General features: G+C 45.4%; 1 protein-coding gene across 1 annotated transcript in view; it reads left to right on the top strand.

Moving 5' to 3' along the window:
* RSF1 (remodeling and spacing factor 1) overlaps window positions 1-22888 on the top strand; it is a 1138572-nt gene that overhangs the window by 572213 nt on the left and 543471 nt on the right. The window contains exon 10 of the mRNA XM_069639968.1: window positions 16667-16721. Within this exon, the coding sequence (XP_069496069.1) occupies window positions 16667-16721 (55 nt within the window). The remainder of the gene's footprint in view (window positions 1-16666; window positions 16722-22888) is intronic.

Genomic DNA, 22888 nt, shown 5'->3' on the forward strand with positions numbered 1-22888 from the left:
TAAAAACACTCTGCCTCACTTACAAAGCTCTCAATTATTTAGCACCACCCTACCTGATTAACAAATTTACCATGAAATCCTCCACTAGAACTACGAGATCTTCCAATACCCTATGTCTCATAGTACCTAGATTCACCTCTAAAAGAGCCGGAGGCTCGAGCTTTACCGTCCTCGCCTCCCAACTTTGGAACTACCTGCCACTGAATATTAAATCTTCCAAATCTTTCCAATCGTTCAGGAAACTTGCCATTGGGTGGCTTCTGACAAAAAGTCAACCTTGAAGTTAGACCTAGATATAAACTGCACTTATTGTTTATGCCTCATTTATGTCATTACTGGGTGCTATCACCCCACTGCCTATATACTTGTATATAACTGCTGTTCAAATTGTTCTAGTATCACTGCTTATTAGCATGTACTGTACCTTGTAACCTGTATTAAGTGCCCTTATACTCCAGGGTCCGGAGCGCTATAGAAATAAAATAAGCAGACAGTAGAACTGAGAGATGTGCAAAACCAGGGGTCTGACTCGGAAAGCAAATAAATGTGAATTGATTACAAGGTTGTTGAATCGCCAAAGTTTGGGTGGTAGGCCTGTAACACCTACTAACCCAAGTAATGTGGAAGATAAGTCAATTGAAATATTTAAAAAGAAATTAAAAACACATTTTCTGCTAGATATGCTCCCCGGTAACTGCCTCTTTTGATAATTTTCCCATGGAAACAATGTGAATGTCATTATCTACCCACTAGCAATGGGAGCCGCTCTTTTTTTGTGTCTTTGTCTGCGCCTGTAAGCCCTCGGGTCATTGGAGCGTGATAAAAATTAATATACAATAATGAGGATGCTAGTTTAGAGTCAAGCTCCAATCTGCAAGAGGAGTCAGAGGAGGTAGAAGAGTCTCAGAAGAGAGACCCTCTCTGCCACAAACTGCCCTTATGCCTCAGCCATTTTCCATTGGGACCCCACAAGGTCCACAGTTAAGCCCAGAATGTTTCTCTTGAAAGACTGAGATTACAGTTGGAGTTCAAGAAATTACAAGCCCAAGCTGAAGCCCAACATCAAGAGGTGAAACTAAGAGAAAGAGATGCTACATGAAATGGATATGAGAAGAATGTCCCTTGATTCTCCTTCCCTTTCAGGGTCCTCTAAGTCTGCTAGTCCCAAGAGGCCTTGTCTGCCCAAAGAAGCAAGTGAGTATGTTTGAACCTAAACTTGATGTGTTGGATTGGCTGGGTATGTTTGAATACACCTATGGTCGTCATGAAATCAGTGGGAATTATTTAATTCCATGGCTCATGTTTAGGTTCCTCTTGAATGGCTGTTAGGCAAGATTGTATGCAGTACCCTGTGGGGAGACTCCACCGGGCTTGTCTTCTTGGCAATAATTAACCCAACCTTTGGTATAAGCATGTACTACACAAGTTGGTAGAGTAACTGAGCAGCCAGGCTTATCTCAAAAGGGATCAATGTGAGCTGTAGTGTTGTAACACAGTTTCATAGTGACAAGTATCCAAATAAACTGATACTCGAGGTTTCTTGATTAAACATTTAAGTCAGTTTGAATAAGCCTTCTTCAGAAGGGAGCAAATATGTAACACTTAAAATATACTTCAAAAATACACTCTTTCAGTAAATACCCATTGGGGATGGCACACATACTTCCTACACCCTTAGGCGACTTCCATGAATGTCCAGTGTCCTAGTTATTTATCACTGTTACATATAAAGGACTACTGAGTTCGGTGTTAAAAGGAAAAGATTAGAGGGAGAAAACATTGGTTAACAAGTTTCTCAAACTGGTAAGTACTTTTGAACCCCCCCCCCCAATGCAATGCAGATGAACCCTTTCCCAGCTAAAGAAAGTGTGACTTTTTTTGGAGGGACAGATCAAAACACAAAGTCAGAGGTTAGAAGAGTCTATCAGGGAGCCAGGACAGGCAATGTCAATTGAGCAAAGTCTAGTGGAGCTGAAGTTCATCTTGAAGGTTAAGTAAAAAGTCTTGCACAATGTTATAGAGAGGTTTTTGTTGTAAAAGAAATCACTTTTGGGCCACAATCTGGGAGGCTTGTGATGGGCAAAGCTGCAAGAAACTCTGCAAAAGGTAACAAAGCTTAGTCTCAACTGAGAACAAGTAAGGTACACAACAAGAGGTAGGTACCCCTTAGTTTACAGTACCTTAGGTCTGAAGAAATTGATTCCAGCTGGCTTCTGTTCCTGTTGTAGTATGGCAGATCCTTATGTTCCTGTGCCTCAGTCGTGGGGACAAGAGGGAGGATGTCTGTGGACTCCTGCACTACGGTTTGAAGGTTGGCAGCAGCAATGTGCAAACTTAAGATCAGCGGCATTTCACGGTTTCAGCTTCTTGCAACTAGCACTACTGCGGTTCTCGGACACTTGGTAGATTTTCCTTGCTTCTGTGGTCCAGCACACTCTTGAGGTGGCTCAGGCTTGGTTAGTCCTGCTTCATGGGAGTGTGGACGTTCTTCCTGGAGTTCGGGTCCGACTTAAAAAGATGCACTCTATTCTGCTGTTCCTCTTCCTCGCAATCGGTTCCTGCAGCAGCAATGGAAGTACAGCCAGCTTCGAGAGGGTTTTCAGTTGAGTTCGTCTTGGGGTCGATGGGTCCCAGCAACCCAAGGGGAGAAGTCGTCCTTTGCAGGGCTTCTATAGTCGAGGCGAATTCGGAGCTTCGGCACTGCAGCAGGGCTTCACCAGGCAAACCAACGGTGCAGGAGTTGCAGCAAGCGTCTCTTTCAAGTTCTTATTCGGATTCTTTTGTCCAGTGGTAGACTCTGCCTCACAAGCAAAATACCTCACCTTTTATGGAGATTTCTACCATTCATTCGCAGCCTAGCTGTCAATCACACAGCAGGGTGGTTGCCCTGCAAGGACAGCCAGCCGGCCAATCACCTTTTGGGTGCATTCCTATAACCAAGGAGACTAGGCACAGGGAGTTTCGGGAACATCCCTTGCTTCCTGCCCTGCCAGACACACTGGAGCAAGAGACAGGCTTCACCAGTGAATCCTGCCAAAGACAAAACGAACAAAGGGACCAAACCTGGTTTGGTGCGCAGAAGAAATCTAAGAAGGGCCTTTCCAACAAGAAATGGTGAAAAAGACTGGGGCCGTTATGGCAAAATGGGCACTGATGGGTGCAATACTGCGAATGCAGCCCCTGTAAAAACTCAATGGTTATAAAGAGTAAACCCCTGCCACCAGCCATTAATAGTAGAAAGGGTAACCTAAAAATGTTACATGAGAAACTAGACAAAAGGAATACTAAGTAACCCCTCCAGCACCCTATTGTAAGATAGTGTGCTGGGTCTAGAAAGTTACAAGATTTAAGTAAAGTCAATTTCACTTCACTGCTCTTTATCAAAGAGAAGGTATTTAAACCTTTGGGAAATCTAAAAGACTTCCCTGTGCCACTGCGCTTAAGGTGCTGTGTGGTGAGAATTCTGTTATGCTCACCTGGCTCCCACAGGGGCGTCGGTCGGACCCGGACTGCTGCGGCCTCCACCCACATGATGCATAGTGCAGTGATGACTGACTGGATCTGCCCTCCTAATCTTGTCAGCTTGACCCTTAGAAATATTCTCCTACAAGTGGAGAGATGGATTTAGCCACTTGTGGATTCAAGTGATAGCACCCCCACTGTCCTCCCCACTAATCACCTCTGAAGCGCCCTCTCAGCAATCTCGCCTTATATTCTTGAAGAATGAGCCTTCCATCCTGCGAAGCACACAGGGACGCGTTGATGACCAGTTACTTCACTGGCCTGAAGATATTGGAAGAGTTGTAGACGAATCCTGACTCCAAAAGGTCCTGGCGAAGAGCCGTAAGTATATAGTTGTAAGAGTTCAAAATGTCTGGAATTCACTCCTGTCCAATTCCTCTTTTATCTTGCAGCTTTGACCCATTAAGAACATTGACAGCTGAAAGCGCTCCGGTAAAAGTCTGTTACCCAACACTGTCCGGTAAATAATGCCAAGGGTTCAACTTGCTGCTTTCTCCTTATCTTACAGGTGCGGCAAAAGATGATGTGGCGTGCTGATGGATTATACCTCCGGCGGTAAAATCAGGTAAGCATATGGCAGCTAAAGAAATTGTCTGTCTGTTCTCTCTGCTCACCTTGTTGTTTCTTGTTCCTCTTAGGTGCCGGGATTCGGCGATGTAAAGATGGAGACAGTGCCGGATCGAAGAGATGCTGCGTGGAACAGTGAGTATGGCGCGGTGCTGCTGCTGGCAATGCGACGCGTTTAAAACAGTCTTTCCTCTGGTTTGAAGATGCGATGAATCCGGAATCGGGTAAGAAATCAGGTAATACTCTTGTTCTAACCTTTGCTTCTTTCTAGGTGCTCCAGGTTCGAGGCAAGCGTGGCAGAAAGCTGGGTGCTGCTGCTGGCACGGTGAACGTTCCGCTGCTGGATGCAGAATAACGCGAAGCATGTGCTGCTCTTCAGGCGTGGTTTAAATAGCCTCCAAAGTAGTCCCAGGTAGGTATTCCTCCCTGACCACAGCCGAGTAACAAAATAGTCCCTAAGGTAAAGTAGTCCCTTCCAGGCCTCACATGGGCTTGGATCTTCTTGCAGCATGGTCTGCATCAGGTAAGTGTGCACCTATGAGCCTATCGCCTATGGCGCCAGGACTGATGTCCCATATGAGCCTGGTGCCATAGGCGCCAGGACTGAACCCAGACAGCCCCTAGCAGGGATTGCTGGGTTTTCTCAAGGCAACATAATGCCTGCTCCCGGGGCTGATGGACGTGGTCTGGATGCTTGTGGGTATGCATCATGACAGCACTCCCCCTCAAGGCCCCTCCTAAAGTCGTTCTTCCCCTTGGTCCTGGTTTGTCTGGGAAGTCCCGATGGAATCTCTCCACTAATCGTGGTGCATGAACGTGGTCACTAGGCTCCCATGACCTTTCCTGTGGCCCGTAACCTTTCCAATCGATTAAGTAAAAAAGTTTTGATTTGACCACCTTGGAGTCCAGGATGTTTTTCACCTCAAATTCAGGTTCTCCATCTATCAAGATAGGATCTGGTGGTTTGGTTAATCTTGTTCCTGGTTGAACTGGTTTTAAAAGTGAAACATGAAAGACAGGTTGGATTCGCATATTGGAGGGTAATTCCAGTTTGACGGCCACCGGGTTGATAATGGCCTTAATGGTGTCAGGTGCCAAATATCTAGCATTAAAAGTCTGAGTTCCTTTCAGAGGTATGTGTTTTGTAGCTGGAGAAACCTGATCTCCAATTTGGTACTGTGGAGTTTCACTTCTATGTAGATCAGCATTTTTCTTGTATTTCTCTTTTACTTGCTTCAAATGTTCTGTTGCTTCCTTGAAGGCTTGTGTTATAGTAGAATGTAAATGAATAACTGCGGGCATTTCTAAGTGCTGAGGCGAATAGAGTTCTGAAGTTCGAGGGTGGTGTCCATATATGGTATAAAAGGAGCTTTGTCCGGTTCCTGAATGTACAGAGTTATTGTATGCATATTCGGAAATCCATAAAATATCTTTCCAATTTTGCATATAACTTGTGCTGGAGTAGTTTCTCAAGGACTGCATGTACGTACTTAACATGGTCTGTTTCTGAGGAGGAGTACACAAGGATATCGTCTATGTATACGACAACACAGACGTCAATGAGTTCACGAAAGACCTCGTTCATAAAATACTGTAAGGCTGCTGGTGCATTGCACAACCTGAAGGGCATCACCTGATACTCGAATAATCCGTACTTGGTGCGAAAGGCCGTCTTCCATTTGTCGCCTTTCTTTACACGTACCAGATGATATGCCCCTCGGAGATCTAACTTAGCGTAGATACAAGCATCCTTTACTTGGTCTAGTAATTCGGGGATCAGAGGCAATGGGTACCGTTTTATTTTTAGGGTAATCTGATTTAGTGCGCGGTAGTCTATGCACGTTCTAATGTCACCTTCCTTTTTTGGCACGAAGAACAAAGCTGAGGATACAGGAGACTTGGAAGGGCGAATAAAGCCATTAGCCAGGTATTGGTCCAAGTATTGCCATAGGAGAAGATTTTCAGGTTCCGTGAGGGCGTAGATTCTACTGCATGGGGGTTGTGCTCCGGGTAGAAGGTCAATTTGACAATCGTGCAATCTGTGAGGTGGTAATGTATTGGCCTATTCTTTTTGAAAAACATCCTGAAATTCTTGATACTCCTGAGGTAACTGCACGATTGGGTTGATGACTGTGGCCAGGCCTTTGTTCGGGTTTTTTTTCCAGGTAACAGGTGTGTGCACAATCCGGGAAGGTTATTCTCTTCTCTCACCATTCAATACAAGGATTATGTGTTTCCAACCACGGCATCCCCAGTATTATTTGAAACTGCGGGGCTTTGATTAAATCATACACAATAGTCTCTCGATGCCCATCTTGACCCAACAGTGTCATCTCTGTAGTGGAATGAGTTACAGGCCCAGAGGCAATTTCAGTTCTATCGACACTGGTGATGACATCCGAAGTGGCCTTTTTGCAAAGAGGGAGATTCATCCTTGAAGCCAATTCGTGGTCCGTATAGTTCTCTATGGCCCCGCTGTCAATGTATGCCCTTACTGCGTGCATACGTGAGGGTTGTCTAGGATCAATTGGGACCATTGGTATGATCAGATGCGAGGTCTGAGTGTCCTTCTTTAAGCTTGGCAAGCGGACCTCTACGCTTGTCGGGCATGGTCGTTTTCCGAATCGGGCTCTTTTGGGCTTTTATCAGCAACTCCTACCACCTTCTTGGGTGGTTTTATAGGGCAATCCCATAGAAAATGTCCTGAGGTTCCACAGTATAGACACAATTGCATCTGTCTTCTTTCCCTTTCCTTTTGGGTTAAGGGTCCTTTGACCCCCCCACCCCCTGATTTGCATAGGTTCTGATGCATCTGTTCCTTTGGGGGCAACGTTGGATTTAACCAATACCTGATTTTCGAACTTAGCTCGATCAGCCTTTCTATTCTGGAGTCGATGATCCAGCTGGACCACTGTCTATAAACTCTGTGCAATCCTGAGGTGGGTTCACAACTTGAGCCAAGACGTCTTTAAGAAGTTCTCCCCGAAGTCCACGATGAAACAATGTAATTTGTTTTTCCTCAGGCCATCCGGTTTCCACTATCAATCTATTGAAGGTTGCGATATAGGTTAGCAGATCCTGGTTACCCTGTCGTAGGGACAAAAGTTTGTTATCCAGGGCCTGTCCTTGGGAGTGCCGGGCAAATAGTCTTTCCATGCTAGTTTGAAAGCCCTGAAAATCCCGAAGAATTGGGTCATCCTGAGTAACTAGAGGAATTGATCAATCAGCGGCACTGCCGCTGAGATATGATAATACAAAGGCTACCTTGGCTTGATCGTTTGGGAAGGCTCCTGGTCTGCGTAAAAAGTGCAAGCGGCATTGGTTCATAAACAAGGCAGACCTTTTGGGATCTCCGGCAAAGCGTTCGGGTGGAGCTAATGGAATATTTCCTGGTAGGTTTATTTGCACAGGGTTACTCGCTAACACAGGAGCTGGGTTCCCCCCGGAACCAGGTAGGGGTGCTTGTCCAGCTTGATTTTGCAGCAGTTGTCTAGCGAGATCATCTGCGCGCTCCTTCAATACAATTAGTTCTCTTCTGAGGGCCTTAGTCTCTGGGCGAGCGGAGTGCACGTCCTCCCTAAATTCCCCCAATAGTTGGGGCAGTTGGTCGGTTTCTGAGGTTTCCATAACGCCCGGGTGGGGATTTGTAGATAGGCTTCGCGTTCTGTTACGCTCACCTGGCTCCCACAGGGGCGTCGGTCAGACCCGGACTGCTGCAGCCTCCATCCACGTGATGCGTAGTGCAGCGATGACTGACGATCTATGAGCCTGGCGCCTATGGTGCCAGGACTGATGTCTCATATGAGACTGGCGCCATAGGCGCCAGGACTGAACCCAGACAGCCCCTAGCAGGGATTGCTGGGTTTTCTCAAGGCGACATGATGCCTGCTCCCGGGGCTGATGGACGTGGTCTGGATGCCCGGGGGTATGCATCATGGCAATTCTCACGAACAGTTAGGTGAAATTTATGAGGAGGGACATTCTGTCTTCCCCCACTCAAAATGGCTGAAATTGCTGTGCTGATACGGACGGTCACTGTCTGCTGCAGGCACAAGACGGAGCACACCTCTGTACGTCCTCAGTCGGTGGCAATATTGGAATCCCTGGTCTGAATTTAACTTTGTATGACTCTGTTAACCATAACCAGTTGCACTGCTAATCTCTATATAAACCTTCCTGAAGTAGATCCTTCGGAACTGGTGACACAGGATCCCAAACCATTTTAGGGGTGACTTTATAAGTTTGAGGGAAGCGATTTTGTGTTGATTGTAAAGAGTTGTCTATTTCTATGCATCTACTATGCAGTACTTTTCTGTATTTAGCTGGTCATTGAATCAAATGCTACTCTCTTGTAAGGGTGAATGTATGCATCTTTTTTTTTTTTTTTTTTTTTTAGGGTTTTGTGCAGCAATATTGTCCTGTGATTTTTATCAGCTTAGTATGCAAACTAAAGGCCTAATAAATAATTGTATTTTTAAACTTGCCTGTCTAACTGGAATTACTGGTGTTCTGAGTGGTGTTACGATTCACAGGTGTTGCCCTCCCCTCGGTGGAGCCCTTTTCCATGCGCCTAGAGAGGTGCGGCCACTACCCAATAGTCACCCCCTAGGGGTGGTTTAATGCAGGAGTGCCCTCATGGGGAGGGACTCTTCCCACCCCTCCCCCCCCAACTGGGGACAAGGACACTCACCTGGGATACAGCCCATTGAGTATTGTCACTGCCCAACATTTCCTAGCTCTCCCCATTGTTCAGAACCATTTACCATCTGCATAAATACGGGTCTGAATGAAGTTGTGCTGTGAAGCTGTTGTTGCCACTATACTTGTACTTTGCTCCAATTTTAATCTTTTGTTAAGAAAGTGAGATACTCACTGATAACAGAGCATCTCAGTTATGAATTGACTGTATGGTTTTGCATAAATCAGGAACATTGTTATTCACTTCATTGACAATGTTCTTCACTTTGACTCTGTTCCAATTAGTCTTGAAAAAGCAATTTTTGGCAAAACTTTGTGCTGCAGAGTTGGCCATTAGGCCTTTATTTTAATTATTGATTTAGCACATTAAAAAATATTCAAGTAGAATTAGATTTTTTTGTTAGTATTTAATGGTAGCATTTGGTTGTGTGCTGGGATCATGGGAGCACACATGCCCAACTCAGATTTAGATGAGTAGTACTTTTGGTTTCAGCCTCAGGTGAAGTCAGTTTGCATCCACAACCAGTCTATCTTGCATTGCACCAAAACAGAGTGGCACAGTCTACATCAAGCTGAGGATTGTGAGAAAGAACTTGTTGGACACCTGGCGAGTGGAGTCATTCTCCTGGGGAAGGGGCCAATGCTCTTGGAACATACTCTAAAGACACCAGGGAAATGGAGTAATTTGCTCTTGCCTTGTGAACTGTGCCAAGCAACACCAGGAGAAGGAAGTCATTCTCCTGGTACCGAACTGGGAGTTGCGCTAGTGATGCCAGCGGAAGCGAGTCATTCCCCCTAGTTTTATTGGAAACTATATATATATATATATCTACCCCAGGAGAAGGGAACTATTTTCCTGGATGTGGGATTGTATAAAGGTTGTGTGTAAACTGCAAGCCAGGGGAAGGAACCTATTCCCCCCTGGCATTCTTGTTGCAAGAGAACGTTCTTTTGAATACTATCCGAACATCAGGAGTATGGAGACAGTCTCCTGGAGAAGAAACTTTCTGTTAAATGATCCTTTCGTTGTAGTTTGAGGAATGGAAGTAGTTTCTGTAAAAAAACAAAGTAATATGAAACACAATCACCCATATAATCACACATGCAAATTACTGAAAAGGGATAAAAACAGGGCATTGAGACATCTGAAGAGAAGCAATTTGGGCAGCGAAGTCACTAAGGAAGGAACCAAATTCTGTCGGTGTACAAACAAAAAAAGATTTGCTTGTATCTCAACACAATGAGGAGAACTGTGCACTAATTCGCGCTATCACGTCTTATGATACATGTATAATTTGGCGCACTTTGAAAGCTGATAATAAATGTGTTGCACTGCTTACACCAAATTGTATTCCGGATCAGGTATGGCAAACATACATAATGACTAAATACCAACTGCCTTGTGAATTTCAACATGTCCCAAGTATTTCTCTGGAGTATTATACTATCCCAAGGCTGAAGTGGAATCTCAGTGATATTATTTGGTCAATTTCTAGGTTGACTTATTCGAAAGCTGCTGGGCCAGATGGGCTTCCCCCTTGTCTTTACAAGGCTGTTCCTCTGATGTGGGCTATCATTATAAAGACCAAATTTGAAATTAGTATTAATTCTGGGGATGTTCCACTATCATGGTTAACTGCAAATATAGTCCCTATATTCAAAAAGGGCAATCCATCTCTACCAGAGAATTATCGACCAATCTCATTAATTGATACTGAGGCTAAAATTTTTGCGAGCCTTCTATTACAAAATCTTGAGAAAGTGATCGAGGCCAAGGTCCTATACTCAAAATATCAAACTGGTTTTAGGAAAAATATGAGTATCACCTTAAATGCAGTTATTAAGGCACATGTTATTGCTGGAGTAAAAGAAAAGAACTCTAACCCTGTCTATATTGCGATGATTGATATGAGCTCAGCTTTTGATAATGTTGTTCGCAAATTATTATGGATGAAAACGATGAAGTTTGGAATTCCAACTGTTTTGCTGTATTGGATCATAAAGCTGCACACGAATACATCGTATAGAATAAGAATATCATCGGAAGGTGGCACTACTGCTCCAATTTCTACGGCAATAGGTCTGAAACAGGGTTGTTACCTAGCAGCTACCCTCTTTTTAACCTAGATTTGTCCGATTTGGGTGAGAATTGGGAAAATGGGAACTTGTTTTCGGTTAAAGTGGGGAGTATTCATTTAAAATGGATTGCTTTTGCAGACAATATTATTTTGTTTGACACTACTCCGGCAGGGCTGCAAACTAAATTATCACTTTTTGAAGTCTTTGCAAAAGCACATAATTTGACGCCCAACCCGGCAAAAACTGCCATTATGAAATTTGGAATCAAATCAAAAACGGGTAATTTCAAATGACAAATTATGAACACACAAATATCCTGCGTAAATAATGCAATTTATTTAGGGTATTTATCAGCCCAAAATTCGAGGTCTGCAATTATTAAAGGTAAGACTAGACCACTTCTGTCACAAATGAAAGATTTATATCTGGTATTGCAAATTTTCATTAACTCCTCTAATAGAATTTATGACACTGAAAATTGAAAGTGTCATTCTTTATACACTCGATGTCTGTTTGTGACATGACCTTTATGCTTGATAGCTTACAGGGCTCTCTACTGAAATCCGCAATGTTCTTACCTATGTCGGTCCCAAACGCTGTTATTCGACATGAATTGGGGCTGGTGTCACTTTCTACTCGATGGAAATGGAGGCTGTTGTCCAACTATGTAAAGATATATTATCCTCCTAGTAATTCACTTTTTATGGATATGAACAATATGTTGGGGACCCAAACCACAAAATCTTTCATCAACTATCAATCGAAAATGCAACAAATTTTAGGCATTGCGAATATTACAGTGGATGATATAAAACATCGTCCCTGCTATGCTAAAAAAAAAGCTTTTTGAAATGGATTGGTGCTCAACGATTGATAGGATTATGACCTATGGACTATATAAAGAATATGGTATATATGTCAAGCAACGAATTCCACGATATGAACATATCACGCTATTTCCTTGTAATCATACTAGAAAGGCATACATTTGATTCAGATTGAATTTCTACCACACAAGAGAAAGAACTAAAAATTGAATGAAACAAAAAATTGTGTCGGATGTCGCTTTGACGAATGTAATGAACCTTATGAAACATTGAAGCACCTCATTCTTTACTGATGAAATTTGTGAACATTGAATATGAGGATTGCCTGGAATTATTGTGGTGTAGAATGATGCAAGGAGTGCATAAACCCTTAATCTATGAGCTGGTTAGTTTTTGTAAGCTAATTGAAAAGGAATTAGAATTATCTCGCAGTTGAGTAATCTACATTATTAGTGAAATATATAAAGGGTTACATTTTAGACTTTACATTTTGTATTTAGTAAGACCTTTTGTAAATGACTCAAAATTAATGGAATATAATGAATTTTAAATGTTGATTTTTATATTTTAGATTTTGTAAAGGTTCTACATGAAATTGTGTATGTATTTGAACCAAATGCAAATTAAAAAAAAAAGTAGGTTGTGACACAGGGGATGGTGGAGTTTATTTATTTTATTTAATATTTGCTTGTTAGGTGCTTATACAGCAAGTAGCTTCTGTTTCATAGTGCCCACAGGTAAAGGGGATGGTATCTAGGGAGTGGAACACATTCAAATACACAAAATGTGAACAGTGGAGGGAAGATGGAAAAAAGAACAAAACTACTGTGCTTTGTGAGTATTCAGAATGTGCAAGTGCAGCAAGGAAGGGGGCACACGCGGTAGGTGCTGGAGTGTCCATAATCGTGGAGGAGCCACAGATGAAGTGCATAGTATGGTGAGTGCTACACGGCCTGGAGCCGGTGTTGGGTGTAAGTGCGAGCCTCCAGGGTGGAGGGTGTGCCAAGGCAAGTGCTGAGGGTAGACAGAAGCTGGGGTGATTGGTTGTGGGAGGTCAGGGCCCCGAGGATGCATAAGGGCTCAAGACACCAATAACAGCAACTGTGAGATGAGCAGAGGAGAGAAGAAGGGAAGGAGGAGGTAAAGAGGAAAGTCTTGAGCTTCTGGAATTTAAGAGAGTCCTGCTCAAGGCACAGAGGGAGGGGAGGCTGTTCCATAGGAGGGAGCCAGCTGAGGAAAGCAATCAACCTCCTGCCCTCGGTTTAGCAAAACGCTTTACACATAGTTGATGCCAGAGGAACGTAGGTCTAGAGGGAGAGTATTTAGCAAGATAAAGTTGAAGATACTGTGGTTCCTGGGCCCAGACAGCCTTGTGAATGATGCAAAGGAATTTGAATTTTATCTTTGCAGCAACTGGGAGCCATTGAAGACTTTTTAGGGCCGGAGAGATGAAGTCCCTGGGCTTAAGGCCAAGGATAAGTCTTGCTGCCTTATTCTGGATTAGCTGGAGGGGTCGCAGGGTGGAAGAAGGTACATTTCAGGAGGAGCCTATTGCATTAGTCAAGCCTAGAGAGAACCAGGGCTCGGGTAACATTGAGCCTCCGGGGGAAAGAAAAGAGATGAAAGTGGGACTTCTTGGAAATGTCCTGAGTGTGAGGAAGGAAAGAGAGGAGTTGAAGATGACTCAAAGGTTTCTTCAGAAGGAGCAGGAGGAGAGCCTATGGAGGAAGGCCAGAGTGAATGAAGGGAAGGCAGGAGCAGGTGTCCCAATGGGAAGGATCGCAGTTTTGCAGGCGTTGAGGTAGAGATCGTTGGAGGTGCACCAGGACTGGATGGCAAATAGGTTATCAGGTGTGATGGAAGGTGCCAGAGGGTCGGCAGGAAGTTTGAAAAAGAGTTGTGTGTTGTCTGTATAACACTGGAAATTGGGGGTGAAAAGGATGCGATGAGGCGTGCCAGCTGAGCAGGGTAGACGTCTAAGAGCCAAGGGGAGAGGACAGAACCTTGGGCGACACCACAGGCGGAGAAGAAGTTGAGTAGGAGAAGTTGCCCAGTGCCTAGGATGACTTGGGACGAGTGGTCTGTTAGGAAGATCAGCCAGTCCAGTGCCCCTTCCGAGATACCAAGGGTATTGTGGAGCCTTTGTATGAGGATGGAATGGTTGACCGTGTCAATGGCAGAGGAGAGATCGAGTAGGATAAGGACAGCTGGGGAGTACAGAGATGCAAGCAGTTCTTCACTGGTGTTCAGAAGAGCTGTTTCCTTGCCTCTGGATGCTCATAATCCAGATTGATGGTTGCGGAGACAACCAACAAGTTTGGTGTGCACATTGAGTTGGGACATGGCCAGCTTCTCCAACAGTTTCCCCAGTAAGGGGGTGATTGAAATAGGGCGGTAGTTGGCAGGGCAGTTGGGGTCTGCTTAAGGTTTTTTCAGGAGGTGGTGCACAAAGGAGTGCTTGAGGGAGGAGTGGAAAGATCCAGTGGTAAAAGTGATTGCAGAAATCAGCGAGTGCAGGGGCAAGAGAGCCAATGTTGTCCTGGATGAGCAAGGGGAAAACTGTTTAGAAGAGACCTTCATTGAGCGGACAACTCTAACGTTCAGGTGTGACCGGGAAGGAGGAGAGGAAGGAGGGAGTAGGGAGAGAGGCCAAGGGAGGCAAGCAGGTGTAGGATCGGTTGGGAGGGTGAGTAACCAGGGTGTTAATGTCCTCAGTTTTGGTTGCAAAGTCAGTGGCCAGTGCGTTGCAGAGGGTCTGGGAAGAAGTGGAGGAGACAACTGCGGGGGTTGGCTAGTTCCCTGCAGATCTTGAAAAGTTCAGCCATGTTTGTTGCTCCGGAAACCTGTGCCTGTATGTGGGCTCTTTTCTTGGCATGGATGGAGTCTGTATTGCCTTTGAAGCAGGCGGCAGGCCAGTTTGTTAGAGGATGAGCCTGAGGTTTGCCATTCAGTCCCTCCCTCTGCACTTTTGTTTCAAGGCTGCAAGTTTGGAGTCACACCAGGTGATCTGCTTAGAGGCAGGTTTCAGGTGGATCATCATGACTGGGACAAGAATGTCAAGAATATCAGTGGTGGCCAAGTGGAGATTTCTGAGAGCAGAGTCAGTGGTATAATCTGTGGTAGGGGGTCAAAAGGGGGATGAAGATGGATGCGAAGGCAGCAGCTGACACTAGTTTCACTCGACGGATGTTAGTCAATGAGGTTGCCAGGGCTTTGGCGGGGGGAGCTGTCAGATGGCCAAAGGGACGCAGGTTGGAGGTAAGAATGGTCTGACGAAGAGAGAGGGGTGACCAGTGGGGAGAGAGGTCAGAGTGGATGAGGGCATCCAGAGTGTGCCCAGCCGATTGGGATGGACCAGAAGGGAGAATGGAGAGTGATCGAGAGGTGCAGAGGTCAATGAAAAGAGTGGATACTGTGACAGGGGAGTCCAATTGGATGTGGAAATCACCCAAGAGGAGGTTATTGGAGGTGGAAGAAGTAAGGAAGAACAGAAATCGGCCCATTCCGAGAGGAACAGGGCGGTAGCGCCTTGAGGCCGGTAGATGGTGGTCATTGTCCTGGTGGATGAGAGAGAGATGACCAAGTTGCACACCTGGCTCTCAAAGGTACAGTAGAGCTGGGTGGATAAGATGGAAGAAGGCACACACTCAGGGGAGATTAAGGCAACCCCACTGCCAGCACTGTGTAGTGTAGGCTTGGAAATTATCTTGAAGCCGTCAGGTAGGAGTGAGTCAAAAGCAGCGACTGAGCTGGCATTGAACCATGTCTCGGTAAGAGCAAGAATGTCAAGGTCAATGTCTTCAAGGAGGCAAATGTCGGCAGAGTGTTTGTTGGCTGGGCGTACGTTAAGAGTAGCCAGGAGAAAAAGGTATCTTCCTTTGAAGGTTTTTGGAGGTGTAGTACAGGGGCGTGGTGCATCATTCAGAGGGGGAGGGATAGAGAGATTAGTGGGGGGAGAGGCAGGAGAAGAAAGGAAGGAAGTTTATAAGAGACGGCAGGATCCTGTCAGAGAAGGCGGTTAGTTTGAGGACCCTGGACTAGGATAGTGCCTGTGTGGTAGACATTAACGAAGCAACGTGAAGATGAGAAGCCAGCCAAGAGGAATTCCCACTTGATGCCGCTGTTAATGGGAGATGATGTGAAAGTAGAGATGAGATGAGGGGGGGTCCATAGATCTGGAGAGGGGACAGAGAAGAGGATATCAGTGAAGACCTCCCTGGAAGAAGCGCTGACCTAGATGTTGGGGACGGGAAGGCCATGGTTTGCACTCAGGAAGTAGTTTTTGTGATTTCCTTCCGGACTTTGTGAGATAGGGTGGGATAGGTGATTGTGTAGCAGTTAGAGAAGATGGGTGAGATGGTGAGAGCCATAGTGGTGGCAAAGGTTAGAGGACTAACAGAGGCTGCACAGCGCAGTTCTAGATAAACTCACCATGTGGTCTAGTAGTCACACAAGGCACAAATGCAATACAAAAAGGAATTTGAAGTTCAAGAAACAGGGTCACAGATGCAATTCAAAGAGATGGACAGAACTGCACCCACTCTCCCACTCGTCACCCTCTTTCTTTTTTTCATCCCCTCCTCACCACCTGTGAATGCATTCCCACTTGCTGCCTTTTAACATCTTCATGTGCTAGAAACTTACTTTCTCTCTCCTCCTTCCTCTCCCTTGCATTCTCTTACAAGCCCACTCTCTCACACTCTCATTCACACCTCCTCTTGCTAGCCCTCACTGGCATGTTCTCAGACTAGCATAGTCTCTTGCTTGCACTGCAACTCTGTAAATCGATTTTCATACGGTCACTCACTCCACTATTCTCCCACCCTTCTTTGCACCCAAGGCCTATAATTGTGAAATGCATTGAACAGCAGCAAATGCCAAAACTGATACCTGAAGAATATTTTAATCTACGATTTTAAGATTAGCCTGTTTTTACACAAAAACACTCAAGAGAAATGTTGTATTTCTTCCAGGAAAGAGCGTCTGGTATATGTTGGGATCAGTCTGGAGAACATCATTCCCACACAAGTAAGGTTATAATCTTGTTATGCAACAATACACAGCTTGTACTCATTGTTTAATGATACATAGTGTAATTGTCAAGCAAATGTTACTTGACATAGATGTATTCACAAGGTTTGAATAATGTTAGGAAATAATGTATTATTGCTGCTTTTGTCTATGGGACACCCTTTGCTGTTGTTTTGACTGCCGAGATGATTTTTTGGAGGCAAGTAAAGTCTTCTGCTTTACTTCCCTTGCTTTGTGCACATTTTTATAGGGAAATTGATCAGTCCATGAGCCTGTTCGTACTGGGAGACTGTCTCCCTTAGTGGATTTCCTGTATATCTCACCTTAAAGTGAAATGCATTTAGGATACTTTCTATCATTATAACTTTTTCTTTTGTAATTTTGTTGTTATAATTGTTGCAATGTGTCCAGCATGGGCTGGTGGCAGCAGGTATTTTTCTACCGTGTTTGGGACATTTTCCTCTTGCACTTTTGCATTTTAATCCATAAAGAGTACCATACACTCTAAAATTACTGTGGACGATTTTCGCCTATCTTTTGACCATATTCTTTGGCCTTCTTCCTTCCCACTCTGATCTGGAATTGCCCTTTTCCCCAGACACAGCCTCTGCATTCCCAGGCAAAGTTGCAGTCTGTGTGTGTGGCCAGATGTGAGAGGCTGGAACGGTCTGGTCCCAATCCACAAATGTGCCCCGAGTTTCTGTTGCTGGGCAGAATGTTTGACCAGTGGCTTTCCATGATTCAACAGTCCCTGCCAGTTTGAATGGTGAAGATCCTTTCCATTGGTATACTTTTGGCTACTCCAGTCCAAATCCCAGTTATAACAGGACTCCTGTGTTAGGGAGGACTTTTATTTCTGTGCTGATTCCCTTCTACCTTATAGACCCCCCCAACTTACCCCCAGCTCTTTTGCTGGACTTAGAACTTGTGATATTTTTCCTCCTGAGTGAGTGAGACCTTTTTGTCACTTCCTCATGTTTTTCTTGACTTGGATTTTTGTGTTTTACTGTTTTATGGGGTCTGACAAACTCGATAGGCATCTGCTTTTTGTATAGTGACACACAGCACCTGAGGTGCAGTGCCACTAAGAAGTCCTTTGGAAGTTCCTTGGTTCATATTTGATTACATTTTCTTGTGTGAACTACCATTCCCAAGAATAGTAAGATGATCCCTGTCTTACTTACCTTTCTCTTTGTGGGACCAGCACACACCACCCTATGTGGAGTGCTGATGGGTTTACTTGGTAATTCCCTCTCCCACTTCTCATGTAACATTTATTGTTACACTAGCTTAGTTTAAATGGCTGTTGGCAGTGGTTTACTCTTACTACCAGTGTGCATTTTACGGCAGGTTGAACCCTTAGCTGCAGTAAGCACCGATGGGTGACCAGTTTTCCCAAAATGGCCCCCGTCTTCTTTTTTCGCCAATTTGCTGTTTGTAAGTTCTTTCATGGCTCTTAATCTGTTAGTTAAAACCGGTTTGAGCCCTTTGTGAGTTTTGTCTTTGGCAGGCTTCATCCCTGAAGCCCGACCAGGCTCCAGTGTGCCTGGAAAGGCAGGAAGTGAGGGGGGCTCCCGAAACTTCTGTCCTTTGTCTCTAGGTGTACCTGAACAAAACCAGTCCTGATTGGCCAGCTGGCTGTCCAAAAAGGACCGCCACCCTGCTGTGTGATTGACAGCATAAACTGTGAATTAATGGGAAATCGCAGTTTTTGGGACTCGAGTCAGAGTAGACCACGTGAGAGGAACATCCAAAGACGACGTGACAACATGCCAGTAGTATCCTCCTGGACTGCGAAGTGCCCAGTGAAGCCCTGCAGCTGTGCTGACCCCTTTTTCATATCGAATGGGAAGACATATACGAGAGGACTTCCTCCCTTGGGCTGGTGGCTGGTGGGGATCAAATAGTCTCGAGACAAACTTCCATTTGACGCATCTCCCGACTTGTTGTGCTTCACCAGAGCTGCAAAAGCCCAATGTCTGGGGTCCGTGGACCATTGACGAGTGCATCGTCTTGCGAAGCCCAAATCCGTCCAAATCTATGTGGGCATCCAGAGGACCCTACAGAAGCAGGAAATCTTGATCCAGAGTCCAGGACCGAGTGAGCAAGCTTCTTCCAGACAGAGTTTTCTTTTTTCATTTGACGCTGAGGAGAATGCGCCACAACCCTGAAAAGCCGCTGAAACAAAGGAAATCCATTGCTGAGGAGTCCCTCTCCTGAGTACTGCCGCAAGAGCCCACCAGATGTCCCCCCTGTCGTCACCACAACCAAGGTCCAGGAACAAGGGTCTGCCAAGCTGTAGCAACAAGGAATCCAGCTGGAACATTTTTCTTCAAATCACAGGTATTGTGGGGCTTGGTTTTTAGCCTTTTAGCCAGATGTTGTGCTTCCTATCTTGCAAAGTACTTTTTGGAGTTGATCTCGACTCGCTTGCACTGGCCCCGCAGCTTGTGCTCTCTACAAAGTAGCTCACTTGAATTACTGTGATTTCTTCTGAACTTACTAACTTTGTCAAGACTTTATCTAGAAAGAAGTGCATCAGAACTATTGACTATACTTTGGCTCCCTAAAGGCACCCCTCTGAACCTACTGGCTTAGGCTTTACTTGTTCCCTCGCAGGTTACAATTGTGGAAACTATTATTGCTGGGATAACATTTGACCTGCCTCACTTTAGGCGATTGTAATTGTTTTACAAACTGTTTAAAGTATGGTCTAAATCGTATTGTAACATGTCCTTCCTTTCACAACTCAATAACTGAAATAAGTGGAATACTGACATTTACTGAAGTCACTCTGTGTGCTGGCATATGTGTTAGCATACGAAAAGTAATGACCAACTCTTATTGTCTTTTAAAAACTGAATCCTAACTTTGATTGAATTTTACTAATGGATGATGTTTTTTAAAGAATGCTTATTTAAACCATGTGTATATTAGAAATACATATTTATATATAACTAGTGTGTATGTGTTACTTGGCTACATGTACTTACTGATTTCAATTGTACAGCTCTACAGCACCCCTCTTAAGATAAGCCTGGCTTCTGAGGTTACCTGAGATTCCAAAATGGCCGCCGTTGTTTGAAGACGTGGTTCACGTCTCTCCTCCATCTAAGCTATCGTGAGCGGACGTTAAACTTCAAACTGCAAGTCATTTGAACATAAAGTGGCAGTAAACTGGAAGCACGATCAGAGTCACTGTGTGGATTTGCCCGGCTGGGGACAGAGTATCTTGATACCCTTTTTACCTATTTCTCTGCTGCGCATCTGGCTGGGAGCGGGTGCGGTTACAGACACCCAAGTGTGCGTGTTCGCTGCATTCTGTTTGGAGTGGGTGAGGTCCCGGACTCCTGCGCATGCTAGCTCCGTGAGCGGAAAAACTGGGGCATCAGTCGGACTTTAAATCTGTGTGTGTGAAATTACTGGGGCCTCGGTTGCACATAGGCACTATCTGTACTTTGGGAGCACCCTGCACCTTGCTTGGGCTGTGGGGACACAAACCTGCTCTAATCCGAGCTGAACAGGAGGCTCGTGGAGTTGGCCGCATTAACACTGGATTGGGCACAGCCGGGAGTGCCCCTGCCCGCGGGGTGTTGAGCGGCTGGTTAACAGGAGGACAAGCTGCTCCGGCTATCGGGAATAAAAGATGCTCTCTAATGTGTGATCTATTGCACAGTTGAGGAGAGCGGGGGACAGTAGAACGGTGGGCGCACTGCGATCGGCACTGAGGACAGACCTGAAACTCTGCATGCCATCCTACATGTTATAGAGGAATAGATCTGAAAGCCTGCTTTCCAATATAAACGCTTTCATAGAGGAAAGATCCGAAAGTCAGCATTATATTTTACATAGTACTACACGGGAAAGATTTTGAAGTGTGCATACTATTCTACACGTTACTTTATCCATGGACAAAACGGACGTGTATGTGTGTGCAAACGGAGGGCAGAGGTTCTCTTTTTCTGCCATAGCCGGAGATTCTGTAAAGACTGAAATTGGAGCATTAATTTCAACGCCATCCCACATTTTAATAATATGCCACTAGTTGCTGCTCAACAGATTTAAATAAGCACGAACGGCGCCAAGGCTAACTTATTGAGCCTGGGAGTGACACAACTTAAGGCACAAAATTTGATGAGTGCGCAGGAGTTTTCATATGTCAAAGCAGCCGGGTGGGGAGCGCTCGGACATTAATGAATCCACTATCAATGGGCCTAGGGATCGCCCTGGGAATTTAGCGGGGTACCATAGGGCACTAAGTGCAAACACACAGATAAAGGTGGCTGAGTCAGCTGGAGGGCACGCCCAGGAGTTGAGTAAAAGGCAGACATCTGTGTAGGTTTTGCTGAAGAAAACTGCGACACTGAGGAGCAGTGAAGTAATAGCAGGCATATATACAACAAAAGAATTTCACTGTAGTGGGAAGAATACCTTATTGTCAACAGTCACCTAACCACTGCATACTTAATACTGCAATTTAAGCTATAGGGCGTGGCAGTGGGCAAAAGTTCACGCCTGCAGTTGGAAAGTTTTAAAATGATTTAAGTCTGGGCTGCAGATAACAGCAAAGTGTCTCAGTGCATGGAAGGAGCAGTACCCTCAAACTCCGTAGGAATTATCTGACTGGTGTAATCTCTCATACGTCGAGGGGAAAGAAAAAAGCACACCATTCACTGTCTCCCAAGGACTCGCAGGGTAAACGCAACCCGCTGCAAAGGCTCTGGTGTGCAACATGCTCGGAGACGGCTTCTACCTCCCCAGTGGTGCAACCTCCCCTACTTTATAGCACTGATATCCCTGAAGAGGAAATGGTGGCGAAGAAAAGAGGACTGTTAGGGAGAATTCTCTGTTTAGGCTGAATTTCCTAACCTAGTGAGTCCCCTAGCAGCTTTGCTGGATTTTTGGGGTTTATTTTTTTCTCCTGCTAAGAGTGAGACTCTTTTACCCTCACTCTTGGGCATGACTTGAGTGTTTCTGTGACTTGCAATGTGCTTATGGGCTATGGGGTATTTTTTCCCCATAGGCTATCATTGGTTTTTAAATGTGTTACACAGCACCCTCAGTGCAGTAACACAGGGGTGTCATAGAGACCCCCAAACATAGACTCCACACCCTGGGACTGACTACTGTCTCCCTGGGTCTGTAAAGTCACCATTGACTTTACTAGTCTTAATTTAGGAACTTAACCAGTACAAACCATCATACTGTGGAAGTACTGGTAGGGGCAATTAGATTGCCCCTGGGTCTGTTGTCGAAGGGGGTACTGTCCCGTCCCCCCTCGCCGAGTTTCTGGCTGGTGGCAGTGGATACCACGGAAATATGGGATTTCCCATTGATTTTAATGCACCACTTTTTGGTGCAATGTTAAAGATACCGCTGGATTATTTATTTAATATAAATTCACCGGTTGGGATTTTTTGCCAGAACTCGCCGCCAAAATGGCGTCTAGGTTCACTTCAGTAACCCTGAACCCAAGTCGAGCCTTTGTTCCACTTTTGGCGGGCTTCTGCACAGAAGCCCTCCAAAGTGGTGCCATTCTGTCTGGGTACCATAGGAGGTGTGGGAGAGGGTTTAGGCACCCTTGACTGAGTTGCCTTGGCTACTCATGTCACACTCTGGAGTGATTGGCCCAAGTGGTGAGCCACCCCGCTCACAACTTAGCATGTTTGAGTGACAGCTAGGCTGTATGAATGGGGGTTTGCTGCATAAAAGCAAGGTTTTTGGGACTGGTTCTTCAGAAGTCGCCACAGGACCTAAGAAGCCGAAGAGGGAGAAGCCGAGCCGACCTGCCAAGACGACACCACCGGTGGAGCCCTGCGGAACCATCTCACCACTTTTCCAGACGACAGAGGAGGTCTCCCGCCTGGAGAGTCTTCTTCCCTTGACTGGTGGGGACAACCAGTTTCTGCTTTCTTTTCGCCGCCCTGAAGCATCTCGTGGCCGCCTTGCCTGTGCCAAGCACCCCGGCAACCGGGATACCACTTTTTACCTCAACCGCGAAAGAGGGATAACATCCTTTTAACCGGAAAAACTCCACGACTGGTTTCTTCCCTGGTAGTGCAACGACCTTCAGCTTTCCTCCACGACGAGATCTTCTCCTCCTCTGGACGACGCCGCGACTTGCACCCACTACCAGGAACAACTGCCACCGCTGGAGGATCCTT

This window comes from Ambystoma mexicanum, chromosome 7q (assembly GCF_040938575.1).
Source record: "Ambystoma mexicanum isolate Mex_15411 chromosome 7q, UKY_AmexF1_1, whole genome shotgun sequence".
Lineage (NCBI taxonomy): Eukaryota > Metazoa > Chordata > Amphibia > Caudata > Ambystomatidae > Ambystoma > Ambystoma mexicanum.